The sequence below is a fragment of the Hoplias malabaricus genome, chromosome 2 (genome assembly GCF_029633855.1).
Source record: "Hoplias malabaricus isolate fHopMal1 chromosome 2, fHopMal1.hap1, whole genome shotgun sequence".
NCBI lineage: Eukaryota > Metazoa > Chordata > Actinopteri > Characiformes > Erythrinidae > Hoplias > Hoplias malabaricus.
Window position 1 is genome coordinate 6,409,040 of NC_089801.1, and position 22,554 is coordinate 6,431,593.

At 44.7% G+C, this 22,554-nt stretch overlaps 1 protein-coding gene across 1 annotated transcript in view; it reads left to right on the plus strand.

The window, feature by feature from the left end:
- The first annotated feature begins 370 nt into the window (after positions 1 to 370).
- The window catches only part of abcc2 (ATP-binding cassette, sub-family C (CFTR/MRP), member 2), a 57,816-nt gene continuing 35,632 nt past the window's right edge, over positions 371 to 22,554 (plus strand). The window contains exons 1-10 of the mRNA XM_066651462.1: positions 371 to 773; positions 6,577 to 6,750; positions 8,221 to 8,364; positions 9,135 to 9,275; positions 10,397 to 10,519; positions 10,600 to 10,655; positions 18,297 to 18,525; positions 20,690 to 20,874; positions 21,383 to 21,560; positions 21,905 to 22,159. Of these exons, the coding sequence (XP_066507559.1) occupies positions 732 to 773; positions 6,577 to 6,750; positions 8,221 to 8,364; positions 9,135 to 9,275; positions 10,397 to 10,519; positions 10,600 to 10,655; positions 18,297 to 18,525; positions 20,690 to 20,874; positions 21,383 to 21,560; positions 21,905 to 22,159 (1,527 nt within the window). The 5' untranslated portion in view covers positions 371 to 731. The remainder of the gene's footprint in view (positions 774 to 6,576; positions 6,751 to 8,220; positions 8,365 to 9,134; positions 9,276 to 10,396; positions 10,520 to 10,599; positions 10,656 to 18,296; positions 18,526 to 20,689; positions 20,875 to 21,382; positions 21,561 to 21,904; positions 22,160 to 22,554) is intronic.

The following is a 22,554-nucleotide window of genomic DNA, read 5'->3' on the forward strand; positions in this document are numbered from 1 at the left end:
ACTCAGAAAGGTGCTTATTCCTTGACAATGATCGGATGTGACTTGAAAGCAGTGGAAACAGCCTCCTTTGAGCAGAGGGCAGCAGCAGGAAAGGGCTGTTGTTATGTATTGTGTAATGAGTGAGTTCCTCCCCAGCCCCCCTTAATGTCCCCCCAGCTCCACCAACCCAAGGCCCTGGATCTGCAGCTCGGCCAGCTCTGCGGAGAGAGGAAATGAATAACAAGCCCTCTCTCTCACTCTTGCTCTCTCTGTAGCTCTCTCGCCCCCTCCAGACACTCATTCCCCCACCCAACGGTCTCCAGTGTTCTCACGCACGCATGCTGGTGGACTGTTGCTCGACAGACAGTGAGAAATGTGAGAAACACTGGGCTTTTTGCAGTGGTCAGGGTCTCCCCTGGCCTGGACCACAACCAGACCTTCTACTGTTTTACATTTACAGCCCTCTTAATCACCTTAATCTCAGCTGTCGGAGAAGGACGGCCCCCAGGGTGCACCACGCTTCCTCTGAAGATACACACATATCAGTCAGCGGCTGCCCAGAGGTTAAGCATTAACCGAGCTGGCGTCCACTCACAGTGTCCCCTCGTGAGACGTCCACGCGTTTGTTCTTCCACAGATTTACGGTCGGAGAGCCTCGGGACGCCAGGGTAGAGTCTGTTCTTCTTCCACAGAGTCTGGACGGGGGCTTCTCCTCCATCTGCGCAGATAATCAGAGGCTACCACACTACATCATGTCAGCTGCGCTGGATGAGTTCTGCGGCTCCACTTTTTGGGTGAGTCCTTTTTAAAAAATAATTCATGGGTCAATCCGGTGACCTGCTGCGGTCGGTTTGAGGGGCACAGGCTCTTTGTGGCTGCGTCTTGTGGTTTAAAATGTACCTGTTGAGTCTGTGCTCTTTTACAGCTCATATTGCTGTGAGATTTGATGGCAGTCAGTCACGAGAACGTCAGTGAGCTCAGGTCCTGGTGTCGGATTAAATCTGGATCACAAACACTGTGGAATCCAATAGTGCTCCTACACTGGGGGGGGCTCTCTACCCCCTCTGCACTGACCCTGGTGATTTTAGGCTCATGTACAGCTGCTCCAGAGCGCCCCACTTCACTTTACACGCTGTGTGAATACAAGTGAACACCTGAAAGTCTGTGAGAGTGGACTGAGGCCTGAAGGGGACAGGTCCACTGAGCGTAGGTGCCCTATCACTGTGGTGGTCCCTTTCACTGTCACTACGTGTACATCTCAGCAGCTTAAAATAGGGGCCATGGCTGTGTCATTTGTGTGTTCTGTCCCATGTTTCTGGGTCTGTGTTCAGATGTTAATCAGAAACAGCCCCGATGAGGATGAGACTCGTACACCTCTGTGGTGCCTCCTGAGGGGACAAAACTGGACCGGTCCGGTACCTTTGTTTTATGACTGTGTTTGTTTAAACCGTTATCTTTAGGAAGATCAAAAGTCTCGCTGGACACAGTGATAAGCACGTGATGTTTATCGGCCAATCAGCTTCGAGATCATTACGTAACACAGAGGCATGACACGACTTGCCTGTGCTTTAAATACAGTACGTAAATGTGTAAATGTGTTTTTGTCTATGCATCTACACACACACACACACACACACACACACACTCTCTACGTTAATGTCCATCACAGGGAGACGCCGTTGCTCTTGAGATACAGGTTTATTCTGGAGATTTGTGTCTGAAACACTGTGAAGTAAAAGTCCTTTGAAATAAACTGATTATAACTCATCAGCAAACTCTTACATTGGTAATAACACAAACAACCCCCTCTCTTTTTGCACTCATTAACCCTCTGTGGTCTGACACCAGCCCCCTGCGTCTGATTGGATGTTTCTGGATAAAAATAGAGTATAGAAAGTGATAAAAATGAAGATTCACAAAGTTAATTATTGACTTTAATAATTAATGATCAATATTACTTTAAAGAAGTTTTAAACGGAAATGTACCAAGGCTCATTTGAACGTGTTCAGAGATGAAACGGCTGTGAATCTCTCTGCGAGACACACCACCGACGCCTCCTGAGTTGGTCCTGTCTGCTTCGTCTCGCCTCCAGACCCTACGCCTATCTCACACGGAGTTATGAGATTGTGGAGAGGGGCTGAGACAACGAGAGATACATCTGAGATCTGTCTCCGAGTCCTTCTGTGAGCAGCTGCCCTCAACGGAGTCCAGTCGGAACAGTCCTGGTCTGGGTCCGACCTCAGGTCTATCCCCAGTGTAAACACCTGTCTGTGGTTATTGATGGAGGACCACTGCTCTGAGTCTAACACAGACACGGATTTACAAACAATTAGAACAATTAGGACACGATAAATTACAGAGAGGAATGTAGTCAGACTCTGATCCAGCTGTGATCACTCCTCTCAAAACCAACGGTCAGTCACAGGGTTAAAGCCCCCCAGGACTACTGTGGAACAGTGGAACTGTGTTCTCTGGAGCGATGGAGCTCCTCTGGTGTGTGTGTGTGTGTGTGTGTGTGTGTGTGTGTGTGTGACATCCTGAGAAGTTTGGAGACTGTGTTTTAAAGATAAAAGTGTAAAGTAAATTCCAGATCTTTAAATCAATGTTCTTCAAACTCAGATAAACACTCTCCGGGGGCCGGATGTGCTGGAGGTCTGTGGGGGTCATGAATCGTCCCAGAACCGTTTGATGATAACCCTTTAACTGCCAGGTTAAAGCCTCAGTTACTGATTTGCTCGGTAGTTAATGGGTTTATAGTTTTAAAGATAAGGAAATGAAGAGTGGAATTCAGAGGGTTAAATATCAAGCAGAAGGGGTTACGTCTTTATAAACACACCGTAAATACAACAAGAACTGGATCAGTTCTTTCACAAGAAAATTAATAATATATTTATTATAATTATTATTGATGTTTAGAGTACAGATTGTAAATGTGTGGCTCATTGCACTTAAGTGTAATTAAAGGGAACATCTATGATTTTAATCTAAGAACATGTCTCCTCTCCATGTGCTGCTCTGCAGTCGGTTTGCTCTGGAAACCGCTCTAATGTGTTTACGAAGCCCCAGTGTCTGTAAATGGGTAAAAAAACAAAGTGTCTGGGTCCGGTGCTAGTCTTTCTCTCTCTCTGCTCACTGCAGAGAAACGCCATCTGGAGGTTTTTAGACAACGGAGAGACTTCAAACGCTGAAAAGCACCAACCGAGATGAGGATGTTGCTCTATTCCTGCTCCATAGGGGGGTAACACTGACTTATTTTTGCTGTTACAGTTACATTACTTAAGGTGGAACTGACTCTAAATTCAGGAGAGCGCTAACTGCATGAAAGTAAACACAGAGGGAAAGTGCTACAAAACTAAACAGCTCGAGTTACACATGAGTTTCTGTGGGAATTCAAACAGTGAATAAACACTTACAGACAATTCACACTTCAGACACCAACAAGATACAGTCGCTTCTTACTCACACACACCGCTCCACCTTAAAAAATACAGTCGCTTCTTACTCACACACACCGCTCCACCTTAAAAGATACAGTCGCTTCCTACTCACACACACCGCTCCACCTTAAAAGATACAGTCGCTTCTTACTCACACACCGCTCCACATTAAAAGATACAGTCGCTTCTTACTCACACACCGCTCCACATTAAAAGATACAGTCGCTTCTTACTCACACACACCGCTCCACCTTAAAAGATACAGTCGCTTCTTACTCACACACCGCTCCACATTAAAAGATACAGTCACTTCTTACTCGCACACACCGCTCCACCTTAAAAGATACAGTCGCTTCTTACTCACACACCGCTCCACCATAAAAGATACAGTCGCTTCTTACTCACACACACCGCTCCACCATAAAATATACAGTCGCTTCTTACTCACACACACCGCTCCACCATAAGAGATGCAGTCGCTTCTTACTCACACACACCGCTCCACCTTAAAAGAAACAGTCGCTTCTTACTCACACACTGCTCCACCTTAAAAGATACAGTCGCTTCTTACTCACACACACTGCTCCACCTTAAAAGATACAGTTGCTTCTTACTCACACACCGCTCCACCTTAAAAGATACAGTCGCTTCTTACTCACACACGCCGCTCCACATTAAAAGATACAGTCACTTCTTACTCACACACACCGCTCCACCTTAAAAGATACAGTCGCTTCTTACTCACACACCGCTCCACATTAAAAGATACAGTCGCTTCTTACTCACACACCGCTCCACATTAAAAGATACAGTCGCTTCTTACTCACACACACCGCTCCACCTTAAAAGATACAGTCGCTTCTTACTCACACACCGCTCCACATTAAAAGATACAGTCACTTCTTACTCGCACACACCGCTCCACCTTAAAAGATACAGTCGCTTCTTACTCACACACCGCTCCACATTAAAAGATAGTCGCTTCTTACTCACACACACCGCTCCACCATAAAAGATACAGTCGCTTCTTACTCACACACACCGCTCCACCATAAAATATACAGTCGCTTCTTACTCACACACACCGCTCCACCATAAGAGATGCAGTCGCTTCTTACTCACACACACCGCTCCACCTTAAAAGAAACAGTCGCTTCTTACTCACACACTGCTCCACCTTAAAAGATACAGTCGCTTCTTACTCACACACACTGCTCCACCTTAAAAGATACAGTTGCTTCTTACTCACACACCGCTCCACCTTAAAAGATACAGTCGCTTCTTACTCACACACGCCGCTCCACATTAAAAGATACAGTCACTTCTTACTCACACACGCCGCTGCACCTTAAAAGATACAGTTGCTTCTTACTCACACACCGCTCCACATTAAAAGATACAGTCGCTTCTTACTCACACACACAGCTCCACCTTAAAAGATACAGTCGCTTCTTACTCACACACCGCTCCACATTAAAAGATACAGTCGCTTCTTACTCACACACACAGCTCCACCTTAAAAGATACAGTCGCTTCTTACTCACACACACCGCTCCACCATAAAAGATGCAGTCGCTTCTTACTCACACACACCGCTCCACCTTAAAAGATACAGTCGCTTCTTACTCACACACTGCTCCACCTTAAAAGATACAGTCGCTTCTTACTCACACACCGCTCCACCTTAAAAGATACAGTCGCTTCTTACTCACACACGCCGCTCCACATTAAAAGATACAGTCACTTCTTACTCACACACACCGCTCCACCATAAAAGATGCAGTCGTTTCTTACTCACACACGCCGCTCCACATTAAAAGATACAGTCACTTCTTACTCACACACACCGCTCCACCATAAAAGATGCAGTCGTTTCTTACTCACACACACTGCTCCACCTTAAAAGATACAGTCGCTTCTTACTCACACACTGCTCCACCTTAAAAGATACAGTCGCTTCTTACTCACACACTGCTCCACCTTAAAAGATACAGTTGCTTCTTACTCACACACCGCTCCACCTTAAAAGATACAGTCACTTCTTACTCACACACGCCGCTCCACATTAAAAGATACAGTCGCTTCTTACTCACACACTGCTCCACATTAAAAGATACAGTCGCTTCTTACTCACACACTGCTCCACATTAAAAGATACAGTCGCTTCTTACTCACACACCGCTCCACCTTAAAAGATACAGTCGCTTCTGAACACAAAGGAATCAGAGAGAACTGCAGCTCCCTACAATTGCAGATGTTCCCATTAAGTTTTATTATTTTTCCCATGATGTTTTTAACATTAGTCCCACATGTTGTTTGTTGAAGGAAACATGTTTGTTTATTTTCCTCCTATGGCTCCTGTACCTATGTATTTGTTTATTGCATTATTTCTTTTTAATAACACAGTTCTAGCAATGCAGGCAATTGCTGAGTAATGCAGGCTGAGGGTGAACAGACTCAGGTGCCGCATGAGTAACTGTGACACTGCAGTTTGAGCTCCTCCACCTTTGGACCGTGACTGGACGGGTTCAGTTTGTTATGACACGAGTTAAAGGAACCCAGCACCGTAAACATTAACCCCATACACAGCAGACAGTGAGGAGACTCCACTTTTTACTCTGTCCCCACAGTTCACAGGCCGTCCTCTCACTTTCCTTAAATCCAGTGCAGTCCGGTCGGGAATTCTTTCCTAGTTTAATACCTACTTTAATCCAGAGCTCATCCCACAGTGGCCTCTTCCTTTCTCTTGTTGTTTCCTCTCTTTTTGGACCAGTTTCTTCATTCCTCCCCAGTGTTTAAAGAAAATTGTTACATTTGTGAATTTAGAAATGAAGGACTTATGGCCACAGAAGAATTACCTTTAAATTTGGAAAAACCAGTTTTAAAAATGTGGAAAAACTTCAGTAATGAACTCTAACGTGGCCACAGATGATGTGCACACAGATTGTCATTTCCCTCCGAATATTTTATATTTTATTATCCCCAGCCTGTGGGGGGCGCTGTGACGGTGTTCCCTGAGCACAGTATCTAATGAGGGTCTGAACTGCATGAGGTACGGCTGTAATGAGGGCCCTGGTGGGAACTGTTTATTTCTGGGTCACTTCCTTAGAGTTAGTTCTGAAATATGTGTGTGTGTGTGTGTTCTGTTCTGTTTTTCAGAATGCCTCGTTCCTGGCCCGGCCGGACCCAGACCTGCCGGTGTGTGTGGAAAGGACGGTGCTGGTGTGGGTGCCGCTGGGTTTTCTGTGGTTAAGCGCTCCCTGGCACTTGGCCACTCTTTTCAAGAAGAAACCTCCCAGATCTCCGCTCTCCTCCCTCTACATCTGTAAACAGGTGGCGCAGACAGGGCCTAGAGCTGTTGATAAATAAAATATGACCCAAAACACATCAGATTTCATACGACCAATACGTGCGGCAGATCTGACAGCTCTCAATGACGTCCAAACCTGTGATGTCTGCTCCATTTCAAAAACCACCGGCGCGTAAAAACCACTTTGTGCAAGAAGAAAATCAAAACACCTTGCGCAAGGGGAAGTACTCCACGAGTGTTTAAAATAAGCTCTCAAAGCAGAAAGAAATACTTTTCCTCGTGCTCCAAACTACAGTATCTTTACCCGGCCAGAGCACGGAGCAGTGTCCTTTTAAATTTCTTTTTGAGTTTCTTTTCTGTTTTCAAATCAGAAATTGGGTTATGGGGCATCTCCTGTTTTCCGTTTTCTCCGTGTCAAAACGATACTCGAACGTCCAGCTACAGAGAGACACTCTGTCCTCTAAGAGGTCTTTTCATAGGAGGTGGGCAGTAACAAAACATCAGCCAATAGCATTTGCTGATGGAAACAGCCTTGACCCCACCTCCAGACACGTTTTATTTTCTTCACGTGCAATTGTACTTTACTACGTCGGATTCAGTAAACTTTAATATGATGAGGAAACCAGCACAGATCTGAGCGCAGTTGATGAATCAGCTTCAGTTGCTGAACCCAAACTCCGCTCACTACAGTCTCATTTACATATCTTTCACATGATGCACGCAAGGAGTTTGGTGTGTTCTCCCAGTGTCCGCATGGGTGTCCTCCCACGATCCAAAAAAAAAAAACACTTTTGTTTGTAGGTGGATTGACACATTGTCCCAACCTGAGCCAAACTGTTAGATCCCATTTAGTCTGGATAAATATCAGACGTACCTCCACAGGGGATTTGATTACTCCATTAGACAGAGCAGCTGGATGCAATTAGAATTATTCACGGCTGAACTGAGCGGCCGGTTGATTTGGTCAAACAGAAGAAGAGAGATCTGGGTCTGTTGAGAAACGTGACATGTTTCGCCTCATAAGACACTGCAGACGTTATAACGCTCTGTAACAAGGTCTTTATTAACAGCCCCAAATAAGGGTCTTTATTAAAGGAAACGGTTCTGAACAGAACAGGATTAACAATCTAGCAAGATATAGACATTAAAGTCACGTTTAGAATGTGTCCCTCGTGCGGTTACAGCTTGAAATCAGTGTGTCATAGACATCATTGACAGGTGCTGAGAGTCTTCTGCTGATGCTTTGTCAAAACTCTTGAGTGTACAGCGACCTTGAGCTTGGGGAAGAGTGCTTTATAAATAAAGCCTGTAGAATATAGACGGTGGTCATTGTCATTGCTCTGGCTCCTGTGCTTTTCTGCAGTGGCTGTTAGACTGCGATTGCTGAGGCCTGAGTTAGAAACACATTATGCTGTTATTGCTCTAATAATAATTCAGCTGGCCACTTTTCTCTTCCAGCAGATGAACTAATCGAATCTCCTTCTGTCCGTCAGGTCTCGGCTGGATTGCTGTTTCTGACGGCCATCTCCGGTCTGGCTCTCACTCTGGCTGAAGATTATGGACCGTCAACTGGCTCATCTGCGCTGAAGAACCCCCTGGTGCTTTATGTTAATCCTGTGCTCTTCGCCGTCTCCTGGGTGAGAGAACTGACAGTTGTGGCCGTCTTCTGTCAACCTCCACAGATTACAGATAAAAGGCATCAAGGCTTTTGGGGTTTATTTGTTGCTCTCAGTGTCTTACGCCAGGGTTGCGCCTCGTCTCCATCGCTGTTTAATTCCAGTTCTTTAGACTGCACCGCTTTTCCTTTTCAGACGTTCAGTGCATAAACATGGGTTTCTTGACAGTTATAAAACATAGCTTTCAGTCCACAGTCCGCACACAGCGTCTAAGGAAGGAAAGCTGCAGAAACGGCCTGATCTGAATACAATGTCCTTGTGATGTCATAAAATATCCATGTCATTTAGGTTGAAATTCTGTAAAAAAATAAACTTGCTCATCCAGTTTCTTCTGAAATCAAATAGATTAAAAAAAAGAGTTGAGCCTCCACAATTGGAGAGGTTCTACACCATTGCTGTGAGGATCTGATGGCATTCCACCACATATATTTTTGTGAAGTGCTGTGTTGAATGAGTAGTTCTCCTTCGCTAACACTCCACAGCCCAGAGTTGATGGACGTTATCCCCCTCTTGCTGATGCTTTATATTACGCTCATGTGCAGCTGCTCCAGTGTGCCATTCAGTTGACTGTGATTTCCTGTTGAGATGTGCCTGTGTTTAATGTTGGGAAGGGGTGGGGGCTTTTTAAAGTAGCAGAAATCTCTTGGTAGATGTAGATTAGATCAACCAAGCCTCCCTCGACCCGACATGGTAAAGATGTGGATTAACTCACCTGGATCTTCTGTCCGTAGCTGCTGGTGATGTTGCTGCATGAAGGTGTGAGACGCCGGGAGGATGCTGTGGATTCTGGAAGCTTGTTTCTCTTCTGGCTGCTGCTGATCATCTGTGAGATCTTCCCCTTCCAGACGCTCGTGAGAGAGGCTCTGACAGAGGTACTGACCAACCCTCTGCCCATTACTAAATGTAATGAAAATATTTTAAATATCCTAAATAAATAAAACATTTATAGTAATATTAATAGTAATTATCATTATTACTTCAAACAAATCAACATAATGGCCCCTGAATAGAGACCAAACAAAAACATAGAACAGAAGAGAGCGAGGTGTTACAATGTCCGTGATGTTCATTCTTATGTAAACAAACACCCCTGTAAACACTGGGAGTGATCAGCAGAAATTATTGTGGAAACATCTATATATTGTAGAATAAAGAAACTCCTCCAATCTCCTCACAAACAGGAATCGAACCGGTTCTACGCTAGTGGGAAAGGGATATGTGTGGGTTACAGTGGTGCTGAAAAGACCGGTCCGTGCAGTGTGGCTCAGTCCGGTTTCAAAACTCTGATCAAATATTTTGTTTGTTTTCCATGGGCACATTACTGGAGACCCTTGATCTGAATCTGGATTCCTGGGAGGAGCTAAAACCAGTGCTGATCTCTGATTGATTAAACACAATTAAATCAAAAACACATGCTCCATTGTAAACCCCACTGACACCGTTCCTGAACCGGACACAGACCCGAGTCTCTAATGGTGGACACTGACACAGACGGCTCTGTTTGGTCGCTAAGGGACATGCCCCTTATCTGTGTACGGCCCGGCCCAGACCTGGAGTCCGGTGTGAGGAAGGAAAGGATGGTCCGAATGGTCTCTCGGTGTGGAACAGGGTTCCAGAAGCTCCGCCCACTTTCACAGCTCTGGTCAGAGATGGAGAGTGGACACTGGACCTGGAGCACGGAGCGGAGAGTCCTGGGGTCGAGTTTGGGACAGAACCGAGCCGTACCACACTGACCGTTGGGGGAGCTTCCCCATGTGAATTAACTAAGCAGCTTTAGATGAGTAACCACTGCTGAGTGATGTCACGGTTGTCATGGAAACTGATTTACATGATCTGTGAGTGGATGAAGATGTAAGAAATGAAAGGAGTAGGGTGGTAAATTTAGACAGATTTTGAGAAAAGTAGTTTGTGTTGGTCTGTAATAAACTGCATGAGGAACCAGACCTGGACCGGACTCCAAGTTCTAGATAACGCCCTGTGTCTATTTTCTCAGGATGTGATAGCGGACGTCCCCCGGTTCTGCCTCTTCTACATCTCCTTCGGGCTGCAGCTGATTGCCTTGGTGCTGTCGGCCATAGCAGACGTTCCCGCTGAGCTGAGGGACGTAGTAAAGAAGGTAGTGACCATGGCGTCAAAGTCTACACACAGAGACTTTTCAATAAATTCATAACTCACTTCCTTCTCTCACTCCCACAGAACCCAGAGGCTGGAGCTGCGTTCATCAGCAGAGTCACCTTCAACTGGTTTCACCGGTAGGTTTTTCCTGGAATTACACACAATTAGGCCCCACCTCTGTCTTCACTCACCCCTCAGCCACTCCCTGAAACTGGAAAGCACCGCCCCCACAAGTAGATATGTTAGATATGTTCGGTTTCAAAGGTGTGTGGAGTGTGAAACTCTGGCTGTCTGAAGACACTGTTGTGTTTGAGGCTGCTTTCTCTCAGTCCGTCTGGTGTCAGTCCGTCTGGTTTCAGTCCATCTGGTGTCAGTCTGTCGGGTGTCAGTCCGTCGGGTGTCAGTCCGTCTGGTTTCAGTCCGTCTGGTGTCAGTCCGTCTGGTGTCAGTCCGTCGGGTGTCAGTCCGTCGGGTGTCAGTCCGTCGGGTGTCAGTCTGTTTGGTTTCAGTCTGTTTGGTTTCAGTCCGTCTGGTTTCAGTCCGTCTGGTGTCAGTCCGTCTGGTGTCAGTCCGTCTGGTGTCAGTCCGTCTGGTTTCAGTCCGTCTGGTGTCAGTCTGTTTGGTGTCAGTCCGTCTGGTGTCAGTCTGTCTGGTTTCAGTCCATCTGGTTTCAGTCTGTTTGGTGTCAGTCCATCTGGTGTCAGTCCGTCTGGTGTCAGTCTGTTTGGTGTCAGTCCATCTGGTTTCAGTCACTTCAAGCACTATGTTAATTTGCACTGTAAATAGTTAAACGCTGTTAAATCCTTGGTTTGGAGCGATTAGAACATCTGCAGATCCGTAAACCATGTTAAATGTATAAAGGAATAGTAGTCATTGCTGACTCTAAACGGTATGAATCGTTTTGTTAATTAATAACGGTTCTAAGAACGAAAACAAGTGACAGTCTCAAATACGCACAACAGTTCAAATAAAAAGTCTGCATGTCTTATAATGTGTTATGTGTTGAAACTTGGGGTTCTATTGTTTTAGCTCTGACTGATCCGTCCGTCTCCTGGCAGCGGTGCCGCACAGAGAGCTGTGCAGAGCCGGGAGATTTGTTCAGACACGTTACGGTTTTATTCAACACACAAACCAAAAGGAATGGAAGATTTTCACAATGTAGTGGAGTTAAAAGTAAAATATTTGACTTTGAAATGTAGTGCAGTTAAAGTAAAAAGTCGCCCAAAATGGAAATAGTTCAATAAAGTACAGTATGAAATTATACTTAAGAACAGTATCAAATTACATTTACTTCATTACTGTCCACCACTGGTTTCAGTTTGTTTTGTCTGACGTTGATTGGTCTTACACTGTTTTGTCTGAGTCTGTTTTGTCTCAGTCTGTTTTGTCTGCGGTTGATCGGTCTTACACTGTTTTGTCTGAGGTTGATCAGTCTTACACTGTTTTGTCTGAGTCTGTTTTGTCTGAGTCTGTTTTGTCTGAGGTTGATCTGTCTTACACTGTTTTGTCTGAGTCTGTTTTGTCTGAGTCTGTTTTGTTTGAGGTTTATCTGTCTTACACTGTTTTGTCTGAGTCTGTTTTGTCTGAGGTTGATCTGTCTTACACTGTTTTGTCTGAGTCTGTTTTGTCTGAGGTTGATCGGTCTTACACTGTTTTGTCTGAGTCTGTTTTGTCTGAGGTTGATCGGTCTTACACTGTTTTGTCTGAGTCTGTTTTGTCTGAGGTTGATCTGTCTTACACTGTTTTGTCTGAGTCTGTTTTGTCTGAGGTTGATCGGTCTTACACTGTTTTGTCTGAGTCTGTTTTGTCTGAGGTTGATCTGTCTTACACTGTTTTGTCTGAGTCTGTTTTGTCTGAGGTTGATCGGTCTTACACTGTTTTGTCTGAGGTTGATCGGTCTTACACTGTTTTGTCTGAGTCTGTTTTGTCTGAGGTTGATCTGTCTTACACTTTTTTGTCTGAGGTTGATCTGTCTTACACTGTTTTGTCTGAGTCTGTTTTGTCTGAGGTTGATCTGTCTTACACTGTTTTGTCTGAGGTTGATCTGTCTTACACTGTTTTGTCTGAGTCTGTTTTGTTTGAGGTTTATCTGTCTTACACTGTTTTGTCTGAGTCTGTTTTGTCTGAGGTTGATCGGTCTTACACTGTTTTGTCTGAGTCTGTTTTGTCTGAGGTTGATCTGTCTTACACTGTTTTGTCTGAGTCTGTTTTGTTTGAGGTTGATCTGTCTTACTATTTTGTCTGAGTCTGTTTTGTTTGAGGTTTATCTGTCTTACACTGTTTTGTCTGAGTCTGTTTTGTCTGAGGTTGATCGGTCTTACACTGTTTTGTCTGAGTCTGTTTTGTTTGAGGTTTATCTGTCTTACACTGTTTTGTCTGAGTCTGTTTTGTCTGAGGTTGATCTGTCTTACACTGTTTTGTCTCAGTCTGTTTTGTCTGAGGTTGATCTGTCTTACACTGTTTTGTCTCAGTCTGTTTTGTCTGAGGTTGATCTGTCTTACACTGTTTTGTCTCAGTCTGTTTTGTCTGAGGTTGATCTGTCTTACACTGTTTTGTCTGAGTCTGTTTTGTCTCAGTCTGTTTTGTCTGAGGTTGATCTGTCTTACACTGTTTTGTCTCAGTCTGTTTTGTCTGAGGTTGATCTGTTTTACACTGTTTTGTCTCAGTCTGTTTTGTCTCAGTCTGTTTTATCTGAGGTTGACCGGTCTTACACTGTTTTGTCTGAGTCTGTTTTGTCTGAGGTTGATCTGTCTTACACTGTTTTGTCTCAGTCTGTTTTGTCTGAGTCTGTTTTGTCTGAGGTTGATCGGTCTTACACTGTTTTGTCTGAGTCTGTTTTGTCTCAGTCTGTTTTGTCTGAGTCTGTTTTGTCTGAGGTTGATCGGTCTTACACTGTTTTGTCTGAGTCTGTTTTGTCTGAGTCTGTTTTGTCTGAGTCTGTTTTGTCTGAGGTTGATCTGTCTTACACTGTTTTGTCTCAGTCTGTTTTGTCTGAGTCTGTTTTGTCTGAGGTTGATCGGTCTTACACTGTTTTGTCTGAGTCTGTTTTGTCTGAGGATGATCGGTCTTACACTGTTTTGTCTGAGTCTGTTTTGTCTGAGGTTGATCTGTCTTACACTGTTTTGTCTGAGGTTGATCTGTCTTACACTGTTTTGTCTAAGTCTGTTTTGTCTGAGGTTGATCTGTCTTACACTGTTTTGTCTGAGGTTGATCTGTCTTACATTGTTTTGTCTGAGTCTGTTTTGTTTGAGGTTTATCTGTCTTACACTGTTTTGTCTGAGTCTGTTTTGTCTGAGGTTGATCGGTCTTACACTGTTTTGTCTGAGTCTGTTTTGTCTGAGGTTGATCTGTCTTACACTGTTTTGTCTGAGTCTGTTTTGTTTGAGGTTTATCTGTCTTACACTGTTTTGTCTGAGTCTGTTTTGTCTGAGGTTGATCTGTCTTACTATTTTGTCTGAGTCTGTTTTGTTTGAGGTTTATCTGTCTTACACTGTTTTGTCTCAGTCTGTTTTGTCTGAGGTTGATCTGTCTTACACTGTTTTGTCTCAGTCTGTTTTGTCTGAGGTTGATCTGTCTTACACTGTTTTGTCTCAGTCTGTTTTGTCTGAGGTTGATCTGTCTTACACTGTTTTGTCTGAGTCTGTTTTGTCTCAGTCTGTTTTGTCTGAGGTTGATCTGTCTTACACTGTTTTGTCTCAGTCTGTTTTGTCTGAGGTTGATCTGTTTTACACTGTTTTGTCTCAGTCTGTTTTGTCTCAGTCTGTTTTATCTGAGGTTGATCGGTCTTACACTGTTTTGTCTGAGTCTGTTTTGTCTGAGTCTGTTTTGTCTGAGGTTGATCTGTCTTACACTGTTTTGTCTCAGTCTGTTTTGTCTGAGTCTGTTTTGTCTGAGGTTGATCGGTCTTACAATGTTTTGTCTGAGTCTGTTTTGTCTCAGTCTGTTTTGTCTGAGTCTGTTTTGTCTGAGGTTGATCGGTCTTACACTGTTTTGTCTGAGTCTGTTTTGTCTGAGTCTGTTTTGTCTGAGTCTGTTTTGTCTGAGGTTGATCTGTCTTACACTGTTTTGTCTCAGTCTGTTTTGTCTGAGTCTGTTTTGTCTGAGGTTGATCGGTCTTACACTGTTTTGTCTGAGTCTGTTTTGTCTGAGGTTGATCTGTCTTACACTGTTTTGTCTGAGGTTGATCTGTCTTACACTGTTTTGTCTGAGTCTGTTTTGTCTGAGGTTGATCTGTCTTACACTGTTTTGTCTGAGGTTGACCTGTCTTACATTGTTTTGTCTGAGTCTGTTTTGTTTGAGGTTTATCTGTCTTACACTGTTTTGTCTGAGTCTGTTTTGTCTGAGGTTGATCGGTCTTACACTGTTTTGTCTGAGTCTGTTTTGTCTGAGGTTGATCTGTCTTACACTGTTTTGTCTGAGTCTGTTTTGTTTGAGGTTTATCTGTCTTACACTGTTTTGTCTGAGTCTGTTTTGTCTGAGGTTGATCTGTCTTACTATTTTGTCTGAGTCTGTTTTGTTTGAGGTTTATCTGTCTTACACTGTTTTGTCTGAGTCTGTTTTGTCTGAGGTTGATCGGTCTTACACTGTTTTGTCTGAGTCTGTTTTGTTTGAGGTTTATCTGTCTTACACTGTTTTGTCTGAGTCTGTTTTGTCTGAGGTTGATCTGTCTTACACTGTTTTGTCTCAGTCTGTTTTGTCTGAGGTTGATCTGTCTTACACTGTTTTGTCTCAGTCTGTTTTGTCTGAGGTTGATCTGTCTTACACTGTTTTGTCTCAGTCTGTTTTGTCTGAGGTTGATCTGTCTTACACTTTTGTCTGAGTCTGTTTTGTCTCAGTCTGTTTTGTCTGAGGTTGATCTGTCTTACACTGTTTTGTCTCAGTCTGTTTTGTCTGAGGTTGATCTCTCTTACACTGTTTTGTCTCAGTCTGTTTTGTCTGAGGTTGATCTGTCTTACACTGTTTTGTCTCAGTCTGTTTTGTCTCAGTCTGTTTTACCTGAGGTTGATCGGTCTTACACTGTTTTGTCTGAGTCTGTTTTGTCTGAGGTTGATCTGTCTTACACTGTTTTGTCTCAGTCTGTTTTGTCTGAGTCTGTTTTGTCTGAGGTTGATCGGTCTTACACTGTTTTGTCTGAGTCTGTTTTGTCTCAGTCTGTTTTGTCTGAGTCTGTTTTGTCTGAGGTTGATCGGTCTTACACTGTTTTGTCTGAGTCTGTTTTGTCTGAGTCTGTTTTGTCTCAGTCTGTTTTGTCTGAAGTTGATCTGTCTTACACTGTTTTGTCTCAATCTGTTTTGTCTGAGTCTGTTTTGTCTGAGGTTGATCGGTCTTTCACTGTTTTGTCTCAGTCTGTTTTGTCTGAGGTTGATCTGTTTTACACTGTTTTGTCTCAGTCTGTTTTGTCTCAGTCTGTTTTATCTGAGGTTGATCGGTCTTACACTGTTTTGTCTGAGTCTGTTTTGTCTGAGTCTGTTTTGTCTGAGGTTGATCTGTCTTACACTGTTTTGTCTCAGTCTGTTTTGTCTGAGTCTGTTTTGTCTGAGGTTGATCGGTCTTACACTGTTTTGTCTGAGTCTGTTTTGTCTCAGTCTGTTTTGTCTGAGTCTGTTTTGTCTGAGATTGATCGGTCTTACACTGTTTTGTCTGAGTCTGTTTTGTCTGAGTCTGTTTTGTCTGAGTCTGTTTTGTCTTAGGTTGATCTGTCTTACACTGTTTTGTCTCAGTCTGTTTTGTCTGAGGTTGATCGGTCTTACACTGTTTTGTCTGAGTCTGTTTTGTCTGAGGTTGATCGGTCTTACACTGTTTTGTCTGAGTCTGTTTTGTCTGAGGTTGATCTGTCTTACACTGTTTTGTCTGAGGTTGATCTGTCTTACACTGTTTTGTCTGAGTCTGTTTTGTCTGAGGTTGATCTGTCTTACACTGTTTTGTCTGAGGTTGATCTGTCTTACATTGTTTTGTCTGAGTCTGTTTTGTTTGAGGTTTATCTGTCTTACACTTTTGTCTGAGTCTGTTTTGTCTGAGGTTGATCGGTCTTACACTGTTTTGTCTGAGTCTGTTTTGTCTGAGGTTGATCTGTCTTACACTGTTTTGTCTGAGTCTGTTTTGTTTGAGGTTTATCTGTCTTACACTGTTTTGTCTGAGTCTGTTTTGTCTGAGGTTGATCTGTCTTACTATTTTGTCTGAGTCTGTTTTGTTTGAGGTTTATCTGTCTTACACTGTTTTGTCTGAGTCTGTTTTGTCTGAGGTTGATCGGTCTTACACTGTTTTGTCTGAGTCTGTTTTGTTTGAGGTTTATCTGTCTTACACTGTTTTGTCTGAGTCTGTTTTGTCTGAGGTTGATCTGTCTTACACTGTTTTGTCTCAGTCTGTTTTGTCTGAGGTTGATCTGTCTTACACTGTTTTGTCTGAGTCTGTTTTGTCTGAGGTTGATCTGTCTTACACTGTTTTGTCTCAGTCTGTTTTGTCTGAGGTTGATCTGTCTTACACTGTTTTGTCTGAGTCTGTTTTGTCTCAGTCTGTTTTGTCTGAGGTTGATCTGTCTTACACTGTTTTGTCTCAGTCTGTTTTGTCTGAGGTTGATCTCTCTTACACTGTTTTGTCTCAGTCTGTTTTGTCTGAGGTTGATCTGTCTTACACTGTTTTGTCTCAGTCTGTTTTGTCTCAGTCTGTTTTATCTGAGGTTGATCGGTCTTACACTGTTTTGTCTGAGTCTGTTTTGTCTGAGGTTGATCTGTCTTACACTGTTTTGTCTCAGTCTGTTTTGTCTGAGTCTGTTTTGTCTGAGGTTGATCGGTCTTACACTGTTTTGTCTCAGTCTGTTTTGTCTGAGTCTGTTTTGTCTGAGGTTGATCGGTCTTACACTGTTTTGTCTGAGTCTGTTTTGTCTCAGTCTGTTTTGTCTGAGGTTGATCGGTCTTACACTGTTTTGTCTGAGTCTGTTTTGTCTGAGTCTGTTTTGTCTGAAGTTGATCTGTCTTACACTGTTTTGTCTCAGTCTGTTTTGTCTGAGGTTGATCTGTCTTACACTGTTTTGTCTAAGTCTGTTTTGTCTGAGTCTGTTTTGTCTGAGGTTGATCTGTCTTACACTCTTTTGTCTGAGTCTGTTTTGTCTGAGGTTGATCTGTTGTACAGTGTTTTTCAGACTGATTCACAGTTGTAAAGGAGTTCTAGGCTTCTCTTTCCTGGTTCCCAGAGCTGTTTTATCTGCTTTAACTGATGTCTGATGCAGTATCCTTGGTGTCCCTGTCCTTTCTCACCCATTTCAATGGCACACTGTGTTTATGCTTAGGATTATGGTTACACTGTGTACATGAAGGTTTTCATATAAAACGTAAGTATCTAACATTACGAAGCGTGTTACTTCATTAGCTGGATGGTGTGGTGGCCATTTCAAAACATGTGTCCTGACCGTGCGTCCTGCGGCTGTGCTTTTTAGCCTAAGCCCCTCATGGTTTACTTGTTTACGGTCTTGTCTCCACAAAGCTCTTGACGCCTGGAGTGGTCTCACGCTGAAGAAGTCCGGTCTTTTTGTGTCATCAGTAGGGAATAGAAGCGCTAATGAGTATCTTTCTCATGCTTGTGCCGGGGAAGAGGCGATGAAAAGCCACTTTCAGGCGCGGTAAATGGGGCCTTTGGGTGAACATCTGCTGGTGGGGAGATTACAGCAGCCCTCATTTCCCCCAGAGGACACAAATAACACCAGGCCATTTTAATATCCTGTCCCCTGCAAAAAAGCATGACACAGCCCTCTATAATGTGTCCCCCACTCTGTCCCTCCGCAGGATGGTGGTGAACGGCTACAGGAGGCCGCTGGTCCAGGAGGACTTGTGGGAGCTGAACGAGACGAACACCACCAGCCACATTAACAGAGAGTTTGAAGAGGTCATGAACCGGGAGCTGAGGAACGCTCGCATCAGACTCAAGCAGAAGAAGAAGAAGACCTCAGATTCCAAGTCCGGGTCAGACCAGAATGGCTTGGCCAAGGGGATCAGTCAGGACGTGCTGGTCATGGTGAGGAAGCAAGGCCTGGTCATTTTGGGGATGAGGATGTTAAGACAGCGCTAGGCCAGGGACTCCTCACTGACCTCAGTCTCATAGAAATCGACTTAACATAGAGTTTATTACAGCGGCTCTGCACACACTCGGCACACACACTGCACACTCTCGGCACATACTCGGCACACACACTGCACACACTCGGCACACACAATGCACACACACTTGGCACACCCACTGCAAACACTCGCCGCACGTTCTCTGTACACACTCAGCACACACACCGCACACACTGCACACACACCGCACACTCTCTGCACACACTCTCTGTACACACACTGCACACACTTTCTGCACACACTTGCCTTACACTCTCTGTACACACACTGCACACACTCAGCACACACAATGCACACACTCACCGCACACTCTCTGCACACACTCGCCCCACACTCTCTGTACACACACTGCACACACTTGGCACACACTCGCCGCACACTCTCTGTACACACTCAGCACACACACTGCACACACTCACCGCACACTCTCTGCACACACTCGACGCACACTCTCTGCACACTCTCTGTACACACTCGCCGCACACTCTCTGCACACACACTCTCTGCACACACTCGCCGCACACTCTCTGCACACACTCGCAGCACACTTGTGAATTAACACTGTCTGTGATATAAAAAAGGGACTTAGCTCTGAGGGGTTTAATTCTGTAGCTCTGAGGGTTTAGTCCTGTAGCTTTAAGGGGGGTTTGTCCTGTAGCTCTGAGGGGGTTTAGTCCTGTAGCTCTAAGGGTGTTTAGTCCTGTAGCTCTGAGGGTTTAGTCCTGTAGCTTTAAGGGGGGTTTGTCCTGTAGCTCTGAGGGGGTTTAGTCCTGTAGCTCTAAGGGTGTTTAGTCCTGTAGCTTTAAGGGGGGTTTGTCCTGTAGCTCTGAGGGGGTTTAGTCCTGTAGCTCTAAGGGTGTTTAGTCCTGTAGCTCTGAGGGTTTAGTCCTGTAGCTTTAAGGGGGGTTTGTCCTGTAGCTTTAAGGGGGGTTTGTCCTGTAGCTCTGAGGGGGTTTAGTCCTGTAGCTCTAAGGGTGTTTAGTCCTGTAGCTCTGAGGGTTTAGTCCTGTAGCTTTAAGGGGGGTTTGTCCTGTAGCTCTGAGGGTTTAGTCCTGTAGCTCTGAGGGTTTAGTCCTGTAGCTCTGAGGGTTTAGTCCTGTAGCTCTGAGGGTTTAGTCCTGTAGCTCTGAGTGGGTTTAGTCCTGTAGCTCTGAGTGGGTTTAGTCCTGTAGCTCTAAAGGGGTTGAATCCTGTAGCTCTGAGGGGGTTTAGTTCTGTAGCTCTAAAAGGGTTTAGTCCTCTAGCTCTGAGGGGGTTTAGTCCTGTAGCTCTGAGGGGGGTTAGTCCAGTATCTCTAAAGGGGTTTAGTCCTGTAGCTCTGATGGGGGTTTAGTCCTGTAGCTCTAAGTGGGTTTAGTCCTGTAGCTCTGAGTGGGTTTAGTCCTGTAGCTCTGAGTGGGTTTAGTCCTGTAGCTCTAAAGGGGTTTAATCATGTAGCTCTAAAGGGCTTTAGTTCAGTAGTTATAAAGTGGTTGAATCCTGTAGCTCTGAGGGGGTTTAGTCCTGTAGCTCTAAGTGGGTTTAGTCCTCTAGCCCTGAGGGGGTTTAGTCCTGTAGCTCTGAGGGGGTTTAGTCCTGTAGCTCTAAAGGGGTTTAGTCCTGTGGCTCTAAAGAGGTTTAGTCCTGTAGCTCTGAGGGGGGTTAGTCCTGTAGCTCTGAGGGGGTTTCATTCTGTAGCTCTGAGGGGGTTTCATTCTGTAGCTCTGAGGGGGTTTAGTCCTGTAGCTCTGAGGGGGTTTAGTCCTGTAGCTCTAAGGGGGTTTAGTCCTGTAGCTCTGAAAGGGTTTAGTCCTGTAGCTCTAAAAGGGTTTAGTCCTGTAGCTCTAAGTGGGTTTAAACCTGTAGCTCTAAGTGGGTTTAGTCCTGTAGCTCTAAGTGGGTTTAGTCCTGTAGCTCTAAAAAGGTTTAGTCCTGTAGCTCTAAGTGGGTTTAGTCCTGTAGCTCTAAGTGGGTTTAGTCCTGTAGCTCCACAGCTGATAGAGATGTATTTAGATCGTACTGAAGTGTGACTATTTTCCACATTCTCCACCTGACCTCACCCTCCCTTCCCCTTCTGTCAGGAGGAGGTGGGAGAAAAGAAGGAGAAACAGAAGAGAAAGAAGGAGAAGAAAGCTAGAGAGGCAGAGTACCCCCGGTCCTGGCTGGTGCCCACCATTCTGAAGACGTTTAAGTGGGTTCTTATAGAGTCTGCCGTCTTCAAGCTGCTGCAGGACCTCCTCTCCTTCGCCAGCCCACAACTGCTCAAGTGAGTGCACTTCCTTCCTTTATGTTCTCGTCGTTTACAGATAAATATCTGAAATAAAAGGACACTCTGTCACTTTCCGAGAGGACGATCTCAGGGTGTCCGTCAGCTCAGAGTTTAACAGTAAACACTGAGCTCCTGGTAGGTTTTTGTAAAAGGTTTTTCATCATTCTATTCACAATTATCCTCATGTTGTCAGGCCATGATTAAAGTATCTTTATAGTAGTAGAGTTAAAGCAGCACTAGGTAAGATTTGGCATGTTTGCTCCTGGAAAAACCCTACAGTTGCCGAGTGTAACTCACTGTTACAGCACTGTCCTGAAATCACGGGGAGAGGGAGGAAGGCGAGGGGTGCTTTCCTACCCTCCTTCAAAAGATACTTAGTGCAGTTTGATGTGAGAACCATGAACATAAAGCAAACGCAGCTCTGTGTTAACAGTGAACCAGATTTATAATGGACCCTGAGTATTGTACATTCCTGACCCTAATCTGTGTTTTTGGTTTCTTCCAGACTGATGATCTCCTTCACTCAGGACAAGTCCATCTACCTGTGGCAGGGGTACGTTTACGCCGTGCTGCTCTTGATTGTGGCGATTCTGCAGTCCGTTTTCCTGCAGCAGTATTTCCAGCGCTGCTTTGTGCTGGGGATGAAAGTGCGCACCGCCATCACAGCCGCTGTTTACAAAAAGGTAGACACATTACATCATCATTACATTACATTACATCCAGCAGCACTGCTGTGTCTGATCCACTCTACACCAGCACAACACACACTAACACACCACCACCACGTCAGTGTCACTGCAGCGCTGAGAATGATCCACCACCACATCACACCTGCTCTGTGGGGGTCCTGAGCACTGAGGAACAGGGGGAAAGAGGGGTGAGTAAAGTATGCAGAGCCACAGATGGACTACAGTGTGTAAGTGTAGAGCTACAGTGTGACCGGAGTGGACAGTGGAGCTGAGACAGTGACTGTAGAAAAGAGGCCATTTTAATGTCATGGCTGAAGGGTGTTTGTGATCTTCTCCAGGCGCTGGTGGTGTCGAACGATGCTCGTAAGGAGTCCACCGTGGGAGAGACGGTGAATCTGATGTCCGCCGACGCTCAGCGCTTCAACGACGTCACTAACTTTATCCACCTCCTGTGGTCGTGTCCACTGCAGATCGTTCTGTCCATAGTGTTCCTGTGGGTCGAGCTGGGTCCGTCGGTTCTGGCCGGGCTGTTGGTCATGGTGCTGATGGTCCCCATCAATGGATTCCTGGCCACCAAGTCTAAAGTCTTCCAGGTACCTTCTGACTGTCCAGTGTCAGTGATGTTCTTGTGGCTTGTCTGACAGGAACACACAGTTATACGTTTAGTGTCTGTGCTGTGAGCGAGTGAAGAACTAAGTGTGTTTTCAGACGTTCTCCTGATCGTATCGAATTAAGTCTGCAGTGCACTTCATTTAACACAGTGAAGTATTTATTAACCTCTAACACTAGGCACTGGACTGTCTCACACACACACATACACACACACACACACACACACACACACACACACATACACACTAGGTATCACACTTGCTGTAATAATAGGTTGGGTTTATTCTGATATTAGTGATAGGCTTAATCTAAAAACCCTGTATATAAATCTCTGAGTGTGTTTCCTAACGCTGAAAGGCACCAACCGAGATGAGGA